Genomic DNA, 16,710 nt, shown 5'->3' with positions numbered 1-16,710 from the left:
CTAACGTTAAAGGCAGCGACCATAGCATTGTGGCTCGGCTAGCTATCATCGCTTAATAGAGCTAGTGAATGGATAAACAACGTTATTTAACATTGCAGAATGGGTACAATTACAATGCGGCTCAATACATCAGGGGGTGTAGACTGTTGTAGTTTGAGCTAATTTACACCATGCTCCAAAAAAAATTTAAAATCTGCCGAGTGATCTGGCGCGGGGAGCGCTCGATTCAAGGTGAGCGGTGAGTGAGCGGAGAGCGACTTGGGGGCGGGGTCAACATGAGCGATTAGCGGAGCGGACCAAGCTTTAAAGAACGAAGAGCGGATTTCTCCCCTGCACCGATCCGCTCACGTGGCCTGACAGGGTACATAGTGTATAGTGTACAGGGTACATAGTGTATAGTGTACAGGGTACATAGTGTATAGTATACAGGGTACAGGGTACATAGTGTATAGTGTACAGGGTACATAGTGTATAGTATACAGGGTACAGGGTACATTGTGTATAGTGTACAGGGTACATAGTGTATAGTGTACAGGGTACATAGTGTATAGTATACAGGGTACAGGGTACATAGTGTACAGGGTACATAGTGTATAGTATACAGGGTACAGGGTACATCGTGTACAGGGTACATAGTGTATAGTGTACAGGGTACATAGTGTATAGTGTACATATATAGTTTACATAGTGTATAGTGTACATATATAGTTTACATAGTGTATAGTGTACATATATAGTGTACATAGTGTATACTTAGTGTACATGGTACATAGTGTACAGGGTACACTACATAGTGTATAGGGTACAGGGTACATAGGGTACAGGGTACATAGTGTACAGGGTACATCGTGTACAGGGTACATAGTGTATAGTATATAGGGTACAGGGTACATAGTGTACAGGGTACAGGGTACATAGTGTACAGGGTACATAGTGAACGTACCACACAGCAGACCAGCACGCCAGGCAGGGATGTCCAGCTGCAGCACAGAGCAGCTCCTCTCGTACGCCTCCACGGCGGAGCACAGCATGCCGTTGGCCGGAGTGTAGAGGCAGAGGTCATACACGCAGGAGCTGAAGAAGGGTTGGGGGTCAGAGTGCAGGTGGCAGGCGCTGAGCGGCCCGCTGGTGTTGGTGATGACGCTGCAGAGCTGAGAGAACTCGTCTCTGAAGGGACAGTCCCCTCCCCCGCCTCGCACGTCTGTGGACCCGCATCTACAAGGACGACGTCAGAAGTTACATTTTAAACTGTTATTCCCCTTGTTTATCAAACGTAATCTAAAATACTTCTACTCTTCTTCTTTTTAGGAGAATGGGCAGTCCTCTCCCTTTATTGAGACAGTAGGAAGGCTGAGAGGGAGACAGAGTAGAGGAGACACAGGAGAGAAGGATCTTTATTGAGACAGTAGGGAGGCTGAGAGGGAGACAGAGTAGAGGAGACACAGGAGAGAAGGTTCTTTATTGAGACAGTAGGAAGGCTGAGAGGGAGACAGAGTAGAGGAGACACAGGAGAGAAGGTTCTTTATTGAGACAGTAGGAAGGCTGGGAGGGAGACAGAGTAGAGGAGACACAGGAGAGAAGGATCCTTATTGAGACAGTAGGAAGGCTGAGAGGGAGACAGAGTAGAGGAGACACAGGAGAGAAGATTCTTTATTGAGACAGTAGGAAGGCTGGGAGGGAGACAGAGTAGAGGAGACACAAGAGTGAAGGTTCTTTATTGAGACAGTAGGAAGGCTGAGAGGGAGACAGAGTAGAGGAGACACAGGAGAGAAGGATCTTTATTGAGACAGTAGGACGGCTGAGAGGGAGACAGAGGAGAGGAGACACAGGAGAGAAAGTTCTTTGTTGAGACAGTAGGAAGGCTGAGAGGGAGACAGAGTAAGACACAGGAGAGAAGGTTCTTTGTTGAGACAGTAGGAAGGCTGAGAGGGAGACAGAGTAGGGGAGACACAGGAGAGAAGGTTCTTTATTGAGACAGTAGGAAGGCTGCGAGGGAGACAGAGTAGGGAAGACACAGGAGAGAAGGTTATTTGTTGAGACAGTAGGAAGGCTGAGAGGGAGACAGAGTAGGGGAGACACAGGAGAGAAGGTTCTTTATTGAGACAGTAGGAAGGCTGAGAGGGAGACAGAGTAGAGGAGACACAGGAGAGAAGGTTCTCTATTGAGACAGTAGGAAGGCTGAAAGGGAGACAGAGTAGGGGAGACACAGGAGAGAAGGTTCTCTATTGAGACAGTAGGAAGGCTGAGAGGGAGACAGAGTAGGGGAGACACAGGAGAGAAGGTTATTTATTGAGACAGTAGGAAGGCTGAGAAAGAGACAGAGTAGAGGAGACACAGGAGAGAATGATCTTTATTGAGACAGTAGGACGGCTGAGAGGGAGACAGAGTAGAGGAGACACAGGAGAGAAGGTTTTGTTGAGACAGTAGGAAGGCTGAGAGGGAGACAGAGTAGAGGAGACACAGGAGAGAAGGATCTTTATTAAGACAGTAGGAAGGCTGAGAGGGAGACAGAGGAGAGGAGACACAGGAGAGAAAGTTCTTTGTTGAGACAGTAGGAAGGCTGAGAGGGAGACAGAGTAGGGGATACACAGGAAAGAAAGTTCTTTGTTAAGACAGTAGGAAGGCTGAGAGGGAGACAGAGTAGGGGAGACACAGGAGAGAAGGTTCTTTATTGAGACAGTAGGAAGGCTGAGAGGGAGACAGAGTAGGGGAGACACAGGAGAGAAGGTTATTTATTGAGACAGTAGGAAGGCTGAGAAAGAGACAGAGTAGAGGAGACACAGGAGAGAATGATCTTTATTGAGACAGTAGGACGGCTGAGAGGGAGACAGAGGAGAGGAGACACAGGAGAGAAAGTTCTTTGTTGAGACAGTAGGAAGGCTGAGAGGGAGACAGAGTAGGGGAGACACAGGAGAGAATGTTCTTTGTTGAGACAGTAGGAAGGCTGAGAGGGAGACAGAGTAGGGGAGACACAGGAGAGAAGGTTATTTGTTGAGACAGTAGGAAGGCTGAGAGGGAGACAGAGTAGGGGAGACACAGGAGAGAAGGTTCTTTATTGAGACAGTAGTAAGGCTGAGAGGGAGACAGAGTAGAGGAGACACAGGAGAGAAGGTTCTCTATTGAGACAGTAGGAAGGCTGAGAGGGATACAGAGTAGGGGAGACACAGGAGAGAAGGTTCTCTATTGAGACAGTAGGAAGGCGGAGAGGGAGACAGAGTAGGGGAGACACGGGAGAGAAGGATCTTTATTAAGACAGTAGGAAGGCTGAGAGGGAGACAGAGGAGAGGAGACACAGGAGAGAAAGTTCTTTGTTGAGACAGTAGGAAGGCTGAGAGGGAGACAGAGTAGGGGAGACACAGGAGAGAAGGTTCTCTATTGAGACAGTAGGGAGGCTGAGAGGGAGACAGAGTAGGGGAGACACGGGAGAGAAGGTTCTTTTTTGAGACAGTAGGAAGGCTGAGAGGGAGACAGAGTAGAGGAGACACAGGAGAGAAGGTTTTGTTGAGACAGTAGGAAGGCTGAGAGGGAGACAGAGTAGAGGAGACACAGGAGAGAAGGATCTTTATTAAGACAGTAGGAAGGCTGAGAGGGAGACAGAGGAGAGGAGACACAGGAGAGAAAGTTCTTTGTTGAGACAGTAGGAAGGCTGAGAGGGAGACAGAGTAGGGGATACACAGGAGAGAAAGTTCTTTGTTAAGACAGTAGGAAGGCTGAGAGGGAGACAGAGTAGGGGAGACACAGGAGAGAAGGTTCTTTATTGAGACAGTAGGAAGGCTGAGAGGGAGACAGAGTAGGGGAGACACAGGAGAGAAGGTTATTTATTGAGACAGTAGGAAGGCTGAGAAAGAGACAGAGTAGAGGAGACACAGGAGAGAATGATCTTTATTGAGACAGTAGGACGGCTGAGAGGGAGACAGAGGAGAGGAGACACAGGAGAGAAAGTTCTTTGTTGAGACAGTAGGAAGGCTGAGAGGGAGACAGAGTAGGGGAAACACAGGAGAGAAGGTTCTTTGTTGAGACAGTAGGAAGGCTGAGAGGGAGACAGAGTAGGGGAGACACAGGAGAGAAGGTTATTTGTTGAGACAGTAGGAAGGCTGAGAGGGAGACAGAGTAGGGGAGACACAGGAGAGAAGGTTCTTTATTGAGACAGTAGTAAGGCTGAGAGGGAGACAGAGTAGAGGAGACACAGGAGAGAAGGTTCTCTATTGAGACAGTAGGAAGGCTGAGAGGGATACAGAGTAGGGGAGACACAGGAGAGAAGGTTCTCTATTGAGACAGTAGGAAGGCTGAGAGGGATACAGAGTAGGGGAGACACGGGAGAGAAGGATCTTTATTAAGACAGTAGGAAGGCTGAGAGGGAGACAGAGGAGAGGAGACACAGGAGAGAAAGTTCTTTGTTGAGACAGTAGGAAGGCTGAGAGGGAGACAGAGTAGGGGAGACACAGGAGAGAAGGTTCTTTGTTGAGACAGTAGGAAGGCTGAGAGGGAGACAGAGTAGGGGAGACACAGGAGAGAAGGTCTATTGAGACAGTAGGAAGGCTGAGAGGGAGACAGAGTAGGGGAGACACGGGAGAGAAGGTTCTTTATTGAGACAGTAGGCAGGCTGAGAGGGAGACAGAGTAGAGGAGACACAGGAGAGAAGGTTTTGTTGAGACAGTAGGAAGGCTGATAGGGAGACAGAGTAGAGTAGACACAGGAGAGAATGATCTTTATTAAGACAGTAGGAAGGCTGAGAGGGAGACAGAGGAGAGGAGACACAGGAGAGAAAGTTCTTTGTTGAGACAGTAGATAGGCTGAGAGGGAGACAGAGTAGGGGAGACACAGGAGAGAAGGTTCTTTGTTGAGACAGTAGGAAGGCTGAGAGGGAGACAGAGTAGGGGAGACACAGGAGAGAAGGTTCTTTGTTGAGACAGTAGGAAGGCTGAGAATGAGACAGATAGGGGAGACACATGGAGAGAAGGTTCTTTATTGAGACAGTAGGAAGGCTGAGAGGGAGACAGAGTAGGGGAGACACAGGAGAGAAGGTTATTTATTGAGACAGTAGGAAGGCTGAGAGAGAGACAGAGTAGAGGAGACACAGGAGAGAAGGATCTTTATTGAGACAGTAGGACGGCTGAGAGGGAGACAGAGGAGAGGAGACACAGGAGAGAAAGTTCTTTGTTGAGACAGTAGGAAGGCTGAGAGGGAGACAGAGTAGGGGAGACACAGGAGAGAAGGTTCTTTGTTGAGACAGTAGGAAGGCTGAGAGGGAGTCAGAGTAGGGGAGACACAGGAGAGAAGGTTATTTGTTGAGACAGTAGGAAGGCTGAGAGGGAGACAGAGTAGGGGAGACACAGGAGAGAAGGTTCTTTATTGAGACAGTAGTAAGGCTGAGAGGGAGACAGAGTAGAGGAGACACAGGAGAGAAGGTTCTCTATTGAGACAGTAGGAAGGCTGAGAGGGAGACAGAGTAGGGGAGACACAGGAGAGAAGGTTCTCTATTGAGACAGTAGGAAGGCTGAGAGGGAGACAGAGTAGGGGAGACACGGGAGAGAAGGATCTTTATTAAGACAGTAGGAAGGCTGAGAGGGAGACAGAGGAGAGGAGACACAGGAGAGAAAGTTATTTGTTGAGACAGTAGGAAGGCTGAGAGGGAGACAGAGTAGGGAAGACACAGGAGAGAAGGTTCGTTGTTGAGACAGTAGGAAGGCTGAGAGGGAGACAGAGTAGGGGAGACACAGGAGAGAAGGTTCTTTATTGAGACAGTAGGAAGGCTGAGAGGGAGACAGAGTAGGGGAGACACAGGAGAGAAGGTTCTTTATTGAGACAGTAGGAAGGCTGAGAGGGAGACAGAGTAGGGGAGACACAGGAGAGAAGGTTCTTTATTGAGACAGTAGGAAGGCTGAGAGGGAGACAGAGTAGGGGAGACACAGGAGAGAAGGTTCTTTATTGAGACAGTAGGAAGGCTGAGAGGGAGACAGAGTAGGGGAGACACAGGAGAGAAGGTTCTTTATTGAGACAGTAGGAAGGCTGAGAGGGAGACAGAGTAGGGGAGACACAGGAGAGAAGGTTCTCTATTGAGACAGTAGGACGGCTGAGAGGGAGACAGAGTAGGGGAGACACGTGAGAGAAGGTTCTTTATTGAGACAGTAGGCAGGCTGAGAGGGAGACAGAGTAGAGGAGACACAGGAGAGAAGGTTTTGTTGAGACAGTAGGAAGGCTGAGAGGGAGACAGAGTAGAGGAGACACAGGAGAGAATGATCTTTATTAAGACAGTAGGAAGGCTGAGAGGGAGACAGAGGAGAGGAGACACAGGAGAGAAAGTTCTTTGTTGAGACAGTAGATAGGCTGAGAGGGAGACAGAGTAGGGGAGACACAGGAGAGAAGGTTCTTTGTTGAGACAGTAGGAAGGCTGAGAGGGAGACAGGGTAGGGGAGACACAGGAGAGAAGGTTCTTTATTGAGACAGTAGGAAGGCTGAGAGGGAGACAGAGTAGGGGAGACACAGGAGAGAAGGTTATTTGTTGAGACAGTAGGAAGGCTGAGAGGGAGACAGAGTAGGGGAGACACAGGAGAGAAGGTTCTTTATTGAGACAGTAGGAAGGCTGAGAGGGATACAGAGTAGAGGAGACACAGGAGAGAAGGTTTTGTTGAGACAGTAGGAAGGCTGAGAGGGAGATAGAGTAGAGGAGACACAGGAGAGAAGGATCTTTATTAAGACAGTAGGAAGGCTGAGAGGGAGACAGAGGAGAGGAGACACAGGAGAGAAAGTTCTTTGTTGAGACAGTAGGAAGGCTGAGAGGGAGACAGAGTAGGGGAGACACAGGAGAGAAGGTTCTTTATTGAGACAGTAGTAAGGCTGAGAGGGAGACAGAGTAGAGGAGACACAGGAGAGAAGGTTCTCTATTGAGACAGTAGGAAGGCTGAGAGGGAGACAGAGTAGGGGAGACACAGGAGAGAAGGTTCTCTATTGAGACAGTAGGAAGGCTGAGAGGGAGACAGAGTAGGGGAGACACGGGAGAGAAGGATCTTTATTAAGACAGTAGGAAGGCTGAGAGGGAGACAGAGGAGAGGAGACACAGGAGAGAAAGTTATTTGTTGAGACAGTAGGAAGGCTGAGAGGGAGACAGAGTAGGGGAGACACAGGAGAGAAGGTTCGTTGTTGAGACAGTAGGAAGGCTGAGAGGGAGACAGAGTAGGGGAGACACAGGAGAGAAGGTTCTTTATTGAGACAGTAGGAAGGCTGAGAGGGAGACAGAGTAGGGGAGACACAGGAGAGAAGGTTCTTTATTGAGACAGTAGGAAGGCTGAGAGGGAGACAGAGTAGGGGAGACACAGGAGAGAAGGTTCTTTATTGAGACAGTAGGAAGGCTGAGAGGGAGACAGAGTAGGGGAGACACAGGAGAGAAGGTTCTTTATTGAGACAGTAGGAAGGCTGAGAGGGAGACAGAGTAGGGGAGACACAGGAGAGAAGGTTCTTTATTGAGACAGTAGGAAGGCTGAGAGGGAGACAGAGTAGGGGAGACACAGGAGAGAAGGTTCTCTATTGAGACAGTAGGAAGGCTGAGAGGGAGACAGAGTAGGGGAGACACGTGAGAGAAGGTTCTTTATTGAGACAGTAGGCAGGCTGAGAGGGAGACAGAGTAGAGGAGACACAGGAGAGAAGGTTTTGTTGAGACAGTAGGAAGGCTGAGAGGGAGATAGAGTAGAGGAGACACAGGAGAGAAGGATCTTTATTAAGACAGTAGGAAGGCTGAGAGGGAGACAGAGGAGAGGAGACACAGGAGAGAAAGTTCTTTGTTGAGACAGTAGGAAGGCTGAGAGGGAGACAGAGTAGGGGAGACACAGGAGAGAAGGTTCTTTGTTGAGACAGTAGGAAGGCTGAGAGGGAGACAGAGTAGGGGAGACACAGGAGAGAAGGTTCTTTATTGAGACAGTAGGAAGGCTGAGAGGGAGGCAGAGTAGGGGAGACACAGGAGAGAAGGTTATTTGTTGAGACAGTAGGAAGGCTGAGAGGGAGACAGAGTAGGGGAGACACAGGAGAGAAGGTTCTTTATTGAGACAGTAGGAAGGCTGAGAGGGAGACAGAGTAGAGGAGACACAGGAGAGAAGGTTCTCTATTGAGACAGTAAGAAGGCTGAGAGGGAGACAGAGTAGGGGAGACACAGGAGAGAAGGTTCTCTATTGAGACAGTAGGAAGGCTGAGAGGGAGACAGAGTAGGGGAGACACGGGAGATAAGGTTCTTTATTGAGACAGTAGGAAGGCTGAGAGGGAGACAGAGTAGAGGAGACACAGGAGAGAAGGTTTTGTTGAGACAGTAGGAAGGCTGAGAGGGAGACAGAGTAGAGGAGACACAGGAGAGAAGGTTTTGTTGAGACAGTAGGAAGGCTGAGAGGGAGACAGAGTAGAGGAGACACAAGAGAGAAGGTTATTATTACCCACTATATGCACGTTTTGTTGTTGTGAACACATTTTGTTATTGTGAAGGTCTGCACTTGTATACTGTGTATATGTTTTTTTATTTATTTTTTATTCTGCTGTTGCAGCTTCAGGTGGACAGCAGGATACAATGGCGCCATCAAGTGGCCGTCAGGCTGCAGTGCACCTGAAGACGAGGCTACAGTGAGGGCATGCGTCCACCTAGCGCACATTTCCAGCTGAAAAACGCTGGCAGTGCGCCGGTAGTGCTGGGATGAATCGCTTGCGCTTGCTGCGTGCCTTTTGTAGCAAGATGACAGAGAGAAGAAATCTAGTGACAGCCATCTTTTTATCGTATTTTACTGCCGCGGTTTTGCACATATAGCATATTTTAATACACTTTATTGTATATTAATTATATATATAAGTTATTGCCTGACACCACAGTTCGCTCTTTGCTTTTTATTAGTGTATTTGTGTTGTTATTAGTGTATTTGTGCTTTGTCGCGAATCGCAATGACCACCAACCAGCTGACGCTTGCCCTCATACTGCTCCTGTCTCTTGTGGGTAGGCAGGCAGGCAACTCCGGTGTCAGGTTACGAATGTGTCACGAGCGCCACGGCTGTGATTGGTTGTCTGAAAAGATGCTCAGCGCATCGCTCTGAAAAGTTCAGAAGTGTTCAACTTTAAACGCTGGGTGCTGCCGCACAAAAAAGCTGAAAAGCGCTGAAAAAAGAAGCCGACTGCAGCGCATTTCCTATAGGCAGCAGCATGCGGCCGCATACGCTCCCTCCCCATTGGGATCAATTGACAAAAGACGCTTGCGCCCAGAAATATGCGGCAGGTGGACGCGGGACCTGAGGCTCACCCTGGTCGGCTGGTGGGTGATTTCCAGCCGTCCCCAAAGCCATCGTCGCTCTGCGCCAATGTGCCGTTGGGCAAGACTTTGTCGTCTGAAGGGTCGTCGTTGAAGTTGCCGCACATCCCTCTGACGGCGCTGAATTGGCTCCGGTTCACACTGACCAGGAGGGTGTGTTGGCCGTCGAACTGGACCCTCAGGTCAGGGGTGTGGAGCACCACGGAGCCTTGCTCGCTCCACACACTGGCCAGGGAGCCTGCGCTGGTGGGGAGGGTCACAGCACTGCCATCCACCTGGGGGAGGAGACATACACCATGGGGATTAATTTAACAAGGATTAAGATAAAATACGTTTGCTCTGAACAGGCTACATCTCCATTTCTCTATGATGCCCCTCTAGCTCATGGACAGTCCTTAAATCAAATCAAATCAAATGTATTTGTAAGGCCCGACATGGGCCGGACGCTTGTATATTTTCCCTAACGGAGTTGCACTTCTGCATTCGGTTTGCGCGATCTGATTGGCGCGATCTGATATTTCTTTTCAGCGCCAATCGCGTTACTCCTAACAAGCACGCCAGCAGGCTGTTACCCTAACCCTAACCCTAACCTTAACCAACTAACCCTAACCTTAACCCTAACCTTAACCAACTAACCCTAACCCTAACCTTAACCAACTAACCCTAACCCTAACCTTAACCCTAACCTTAACCAACTAACTCTAACCCTAACCTTAACCCTAACCTTAACCAACTAACCCTAACCTTAACCCTAACCTTAACCCTAACCTTAACCAACTTCGAAAGAGAGCGACTTTGAAAGAGTCGCCAAGCTTAACCAGTTTGTTAGGAGTAACGCGATTGGCGCTGAGGAAAACGTCAGTGGCCAATCAGATCGCGCAAACCGAACGCGGAAGTGCAACTCCGGTAGGGAAAATATACACGCAGGCCGGACACGTCTTCTCTCCCAATAGTCCTTAAAGCTTGAGATTCTCCCCTCTGTTGCAGAGTTTAAAACCTTGATCTCCAACCTTTCACAATCAAATTATACCTGTTTTAATAGATTTGTTATCCTTGCTCTTTGCCTCGTCTTGTTGTCTCTTTGTTATGATTTTATATGCCGTGTGATTTTACTTGCTCTTATGCTTATTCCTGTATGTAAACTGTTGCCTTTCGAGTTTAAATAAAGGTTTGAAGTTGTGTTGACTTGTAACTGTCTGCTGATTTCTTCATGATTTGTTCTTGTATATTGTGTCTATATGTATGAAATTGCTGATGAACTTGTTTTCTAAGCTTGTCGTTGTTGTAAATGAGGGGAACCTCAGTGTCTCACGAGTTTAAATAAAGGTTTGAAATTCACTCATTCTTCTTCTTATTTACCTTCACTCTCCTGTTGGGTCCGATCCTGACGGAGATGCTCTGGTGTCTCTCCACCAGGTGGACGTCCACCGCCGACACGAAGGACACCCGGTTGTCTCCCCGGTGGTTGTTGGTGGCGACCACTCGGAAGCCAGTGCCGTTGGCGGCGTGGCCGGCGCTCTCCGCGATGACGTAAGAGCAGGTGCCCTGGAAGTGAGCCAGCGCGCCGTCGAAGGTGAGGTAGTGAGGGTCGCCCCACACCATGCAGGTGGCCAGCGTCCCTGCAGGGAGCCCAGAGTGGGATTAGTTCAAAGGACCTGAACACACAGTGCCTTAACACTTTGGACGCCAGACCCGATGATAGTCTGGTTATCTCGCCATGCGTTGAGCGGACTTTTCCAAGTTTTAGAAATGTTTTGGATTTCTCTGAGTTTTTTAAAATGTTTGGACTTTTTTCCGATTTTTTATAATTTTTCGGACTTGTACGAGTTTTAGAAATTTTTGGGAGTTTTCCGAGTTTTAGAAATTTTTCGGACTTTTCAGTTTTTGAAATTTTTGAATATTTTCACTTTTACGAGTTTTTGAATTTTTTTTGACTTTTCCGAGTTTTTGACATTTTTCGGACTTTTCCGAGTTTTAGAAATTGTTTGGACTTTTCCGAGTTTTTAATTTTTTTTGGACTTTTCCGAGTTTTTGAAATTTTTAAAGTTTTCGGACTTTTCCGGTCGTTTTGATACCTTTCATGTGTATGGGGCGCGAACGCTCTGGCAAGAGTAGTGTTTGCAAAATCGGTTACACACTATTACACTATTACACTATTACACACTATTACACTATTACACACTATTACACTATTACACACTATTACACTATTACACTATTACACACTATTACACTAGCACACTATTACACGATTACACTATTACACTATTACACTATTACACACTATTACACTATTACACACTATTACACTAGTACACACTATTACACACTATTACACACTATTACACTATTACACACTATTACACTATTACACTATTACACATTATTACACTATTACACTATTACACTATTACACACTATTAGATACTATTACACTATTACACTATTACACACTATTACACTATTACACACTATTACACTATTACACACTATTACACTATTACACTAGCACACTATTACACTATTACACACTATTACACTATTACACACTATTACACTATTACACTATTACACACTATTACACTATTACACTATTACACACTAATACACTATTACACTATTACACTATTACACACTATTACACTATTACACACTATTACCCTATTACACTATTACACTATTACACTATTACACACTATTACACTATTACACTATTACACACTATTACACTAGCACACTAGCACACTAGTACACACTATTACACTAGCACACTATCACACACACTATTGTACTGAGTACAATGGCACAATCCGCAAGTCTCTACGACAAACGGTTCAAGAGATACACTAAGGGAGTGTGGCCTAAGGGGGCGTGGTCTAAGGATCGGGGGAGTGGTCAACATCGACCAATGGAAGAGGATATCCCTACCGAGTACAATGGAACAACCCGCAAGTCTCTACGACAAACGGTTCAAGAGATACACTAAGGGGTGTGGCCTAAGGGGGCGTGGTCTAAGGATTGGGGGAGTGGTCAACATCGACCAATGAAAGAGGATATCCCTACCGAGTACAATGGCACAACCCGCAAGTCTCTACGACAAACGGTTCAAGAGATACACTGAGGGGGTGTGGCCTAAGGGGGCGTGGTCTAAGGATCTGACGAGTGGTCAACATTGACTACATCGAGGACATCCCTACTGAGTACAATGACACAACCCGCAAGACAGAGGGCGCTGTCAAGCAATTCAGTACTGCAACACAAGGGCGATTAAGGGTTAAGTCCATGAGAGGTCATTGGTAGGTCAGCTGTTCCCTTGAGCCATGAGCCACACACCTGTTAGGCTGATGCAATCATGCATCAGGTGATGCAATCACGAATGACTCAGCATTTTCACTTTGAATGTATTCCAATGAGGGCAGACGCATGACTGCATTGTCACGATGATTAAAAGCAAACGATAAGAGATGAAGCGTTGTGACTCGCACATGAGCACTTCAAGGAGTAGGTGAAGGGTTGTGTGCGATATTGTGGCATTCCGTCGACAATTGTGGCCGCGGTGACGATCGGAACAGAAGGGGGGGGAAAGCAAAATAATCTGTTTTTCTAGAGTGGCTAGCCATTGGTGTCTATGGGGAGGAGAACCTTCAAACAAATGGTCATCAGTTGAGATAGAAATGTCCAATTCCATTTATTTTTCTTTTGTGAGCGAACAGACAGCCGTGTCATCGTTTTGATGTGTTTTTTTTTTCTACGTCCAAAATTGAGATCACTTTCGCAATATACCCAAGGTGGTGGAATTATTATTTCAACTCCTGCACTCTAACTTGCAATGCATTTCCAATGGGACCGACATTTTCCTGTTTAAAGTCGATTCGTAGCCAAACGGTGCGGTGAAACTTTCCGAGTTTGAAGAGCGCTGTTGCCATAGGCAAGCCGGTCGTTTTGATACCTTTCACGTGTATGGGGCGCGAACGCTCTGGCACGAGTAGTGTTTGCAAAATCGGTGGAATAAAGAAGAATAAAAAGAGTATAGATTCTAATAGTGTGGGTGGCAACCTGGCTTCGCCAGGTCACCCACACTAATAAAAATAGTATAGATTACTATAGTGTGGGTGGCAACCTGGCTTCGCCAGGTCACCCACACTAATAGAAATAGTATAGATTACTATAGTGTGGGTGGCAACCTGGCTTCGCCAGGTCACCCACACTAATAAAGAATAGTATAGATTACTATAGTGTGGGTGGCAACCTGGCTTCGCCAGGTCACCCACACTAATGAATACAGTGTATAGACTTCACCAACCGTGGACTTGCACAGACTGGTGTAAAGTTTTGTTGAATGGTAATTTAGCTGCGTCAAGTAGTTACACAGTAGTAGTCAGGGTCTCCTAACCAACCGTAGGTCTAACTTCAAGTCTAGGGGGGGACGTGCTTTTGCGGTCGCAGCCCCTGACCTCTGGAACAGCATCTCCATGTCCATTAAATCTGCCCCCTCCATCGTGTCTTTTAAATCAAAACTCAAAACACACCTATATCGCCTGGCCTTCCCTGACTCACTTTGACTCTTGCCGTACTTGTTGACGTGTTGTTCTGTTTTTCCTTTGTCTATCCGTTGATCAGTTTATTTTATACTTTTCTTTGTTCTTAGCTTAGCTATGTGAAGCACTTTGGTTGACAAGCGTCATGTTTAAACGTGCTATATAAATACATTTGATTGATTGATTGAATATCTGGGTTGGGTGAAGTTGAATTGATTGTTGGTGAAGGTGTATACATTGGAGGGAAGATGTATTACTTGGTGGAGGTGAGGTTGCATTGACAGTTCTGTGGACTGGAGGTGATGTTGCATTTGCTGGCAGTGAATTATGTGATGATTGGTAGTAAAGTTGCATTACCTGTTTGGGATGAATTTGCATCAACTGGTGGTGACGTTGTGTTGACTGGTGGGGGTGAAGATCTTGTGGCATGTATTATTGTGGTTGTTTTCAGTGCACTTGTGATGATGGCTTCTTTGGTTGTTGTAGCTGTTGCTCTTATGGTGGTAGCTACAGGGATTGTTCTCACTGGCACCATTGTGGCTGTTGTTGGCCCCCGTGTGGTAGTGGCAGAAGTCAATGTTGTGGATTCTTCCTTGGCGGTTGTGGTCAGTTCACTTGTGGTTGCAGTGGTTGGTGCTTTTGTGGTTGTAGTCCTTGCACCTGTGGTTTTGGCTGCAGTGGTTGCTAAAGCAGGCACCGTTGTCTTTGTGGTAGGTGTACCTGTGGTTGTGGTTGGTGTGGCTGATGCTGGAGTGGTAGTAGTTGGTGGACTTGCAGTGGCTGGAGCCATTGTGGTTCTTGTTGTTGATGCGCTTGTGGTGGTGGGTGCAGTGGATGGTGCTATTGTGGTTGATACACTTCTAGTGTCTCCAGTGGTTGTTGTTGTGGTTGTGGCAGGTGCAGTTGTGGTAGTGGCTGCTGTGGATGTGGATGGTGCTATTGTGTTTGTAGTCAATGCACTTGTAGTAATGTCTGCAGTGGTTGATGTTGTGGATGGTGCCATTGTGGTTGTGATAAGTGCACTTGTAGTAGTGACTACATTGCTTGTTGTTGTTGGTGTCGGAGTGATTGTAGTCTGTGAACTTGTGGTGGGTGCAGTGGTTTTGGCTGAAACCACTGTGGTTGTTGATGCATTTTTGTCGGTGGGTGCAGTGGATATTGCCAGTGGCACTGTTGTAATTGGTGCACTTGTCGATGTGGCTACAGTAGTTATTGTTGCTTTAGTGGTTGTTGGTGGTTGACTTGTGGTAGTGGCTACAGTGGTTGGTGTGGTAGACACTGGTGTGGTAGGTGCAGTTGTGGTAGTTTCTGTAGTGGATGTGGATGGTGCTATTGTGGTTGTAGTCGATGCAATTGTAGTAATGTCTGCAGTGGTTGTTGTGGATGGTGCCGTTGTGATAGGTGCACTTGTATTAGTGACTACAGTGCTTGTTGTGGTTGGTGTCGGAGTGATTGTAGTCTGTGAACTTGTGGTGGGTGCAGTGGTTTTGGCTGAAACCACTGTGGTTGTTGATGCATTTTTGGCGGTGGGTGCAGTGGATATTGCCAGTGGCACTGTTGTAATTGGTGCACTTGTCGATGTGGCTCCAGTAGTTATTGTGGCTTTAGTGGTTGTTGGTGGTTGACTTGTGGTAGTGGCTACAGTGGTTGGTGTGGTAGACACTGGTGTGGTAGGTGCAGTTGTGGTAGTTTCTGCAGTGGATGTGGATGGTGCTATTGTGGTTGTAGTCGATGCAATTGTAGTAATGTCTGCAGTGGTTGTTGTGGATGGTGCCGTTGTGATAGGTGCACTTGTATTAGTGACTACAGTGCTTGTTGTGGTTGGTGTCGGAGTGATTGTAGTCTGTGAACTTGTGGTGGGTGCAGTGGTTTTGGCTGAAACCACTGTGGTTGTTGATGCATTTTTGTTGGTGGGTGCAGTGGATATAGTCAGTGGCACTGTTGTAATTGGTGCACTTGTGGAGGTGGCTCCAGTAGTTATTGTGGCTTTAGTGGTTGTTGGTGGTTGACTTGTGGTAGTGGCTACAGTGGTTGTTGTGGTAGACACTGGTGTGGTAGGTGCAGTTGTGGTAGTTGCTGCTGTGGATGTGGATGGTGCTATTGTGGTTGTAGTCGATGCGCTTGTAGTCATGTCTGCAGTCGTTGTTGTGGATGGTGCCATTGTGATAGGTGCACTTGTGGTAGTGGCTACAGTGGTTGTTGTGGTAGGTACTGTTGTGGTTGCAGTCAGTGTACTTGTTGTGGTGATTGCAGTAGTTGTTGTGGATGATGTCATTGTGATTGTAGTCAATACACTTGTGGTATTGTCTGCAGTGGTTATTGTGGTAGGCACTGTTGTGGTCATGGTAGATGCACTTGTAGTAGTGGCTGCAGTGGAGAGTATGGCTAGTGCTGGTGTGCTTGCAGTCAGTGAACTTGTGGTTGTAGATGTTGTTTTGGCGGGAGCCATTGTGGTTGTTGATGTACTTGTGGTGGGAGCAGTGGTTGTTGCAGCTGGCGCTGTTGTGGTCATGATCAGTGCACTTGTGGTGATTCCTGGAGACGTTGTGGTTGCTGGCCCTTTTGTAGTTGTGGTTGATGCACTTATGATCGTGGCAGCAGTGGTCGTTGTGGCTGGCCCTGTTGTGGTCAGTGCACTTGTGGTGATGCTTGCAGAGGGTGTTGTGGTGTATGCTGTTGTTGAGGTCAATGCACTTGTGGTGGTGGCGGCTGCAGAAGTTGTTGTGCCTGGTATTGTGGGTAAGCATATTTTTTAAACATTCCAAGTTATTTAAAACAAAATGTCATTATCAATTCAGAGGTTGTCTGTACTGAAAGAAAGAAATTGTCTTACGTGTCACAAGTATAGAAGATGTGTTCACAGGGAGGGAGAAATTCCCGCTGGAAGCAGCCTACTC

At 47.2% G+C, this 16,710-nt stretch overlaps 1 protein-coding gene across 1 annotated transcript in view; it reads right to left on the bottom strand.

The window, feature by feature from the left end:
* LOC311236079 (alpha-tectorin-like) overlaps positions 1–14,331 on the bottom strand; it is a 56,719-nt gene extending 42,388 nt beyond the window's left edge. The window contains exons 1-4 of the mRNA XM_084323675.1: positions 14,171–14,331; positions 10,635–10,894; positions 9,267–9,550; positions 944–1,215 (exon numbers count right to left, since the gene is read on the bottom strand). Of these exons, the coding sequence (XP_084179801.1) occupies positions 944–1,215; positions 9,267–9,550; positions 10,635–10,877 (799 nt within the window). The 5' untranslated portion in view covers positions 10,878–10,894; positions 14,171–14,331. The remainder of the gene's footprint in view (positions 1–943; positions 1,216–9,266; positions 9,551–10,634; positions 10,895–14,170) is intronic.
* Between the last annotated feature and the right edge of the window lie 2,379 nt (positions 14,332–16,710).

This window comes from Notolepis coatsorum (genome assembly GCF_963971535.1).
Source record: "Notolepis coatsorum genome assembly, chromosome: 10".
In the NCBI taxonomy this organism is placed as follows: Eukaryota; Metazoa; Chordata; class Actinopteri; order Aulopiformes; family Paralepididae; genus Notolepis; species Notolepis coatsorum.
This window is presented reverse-complemented; position numbering and strand designations above follow the sequence as displayed.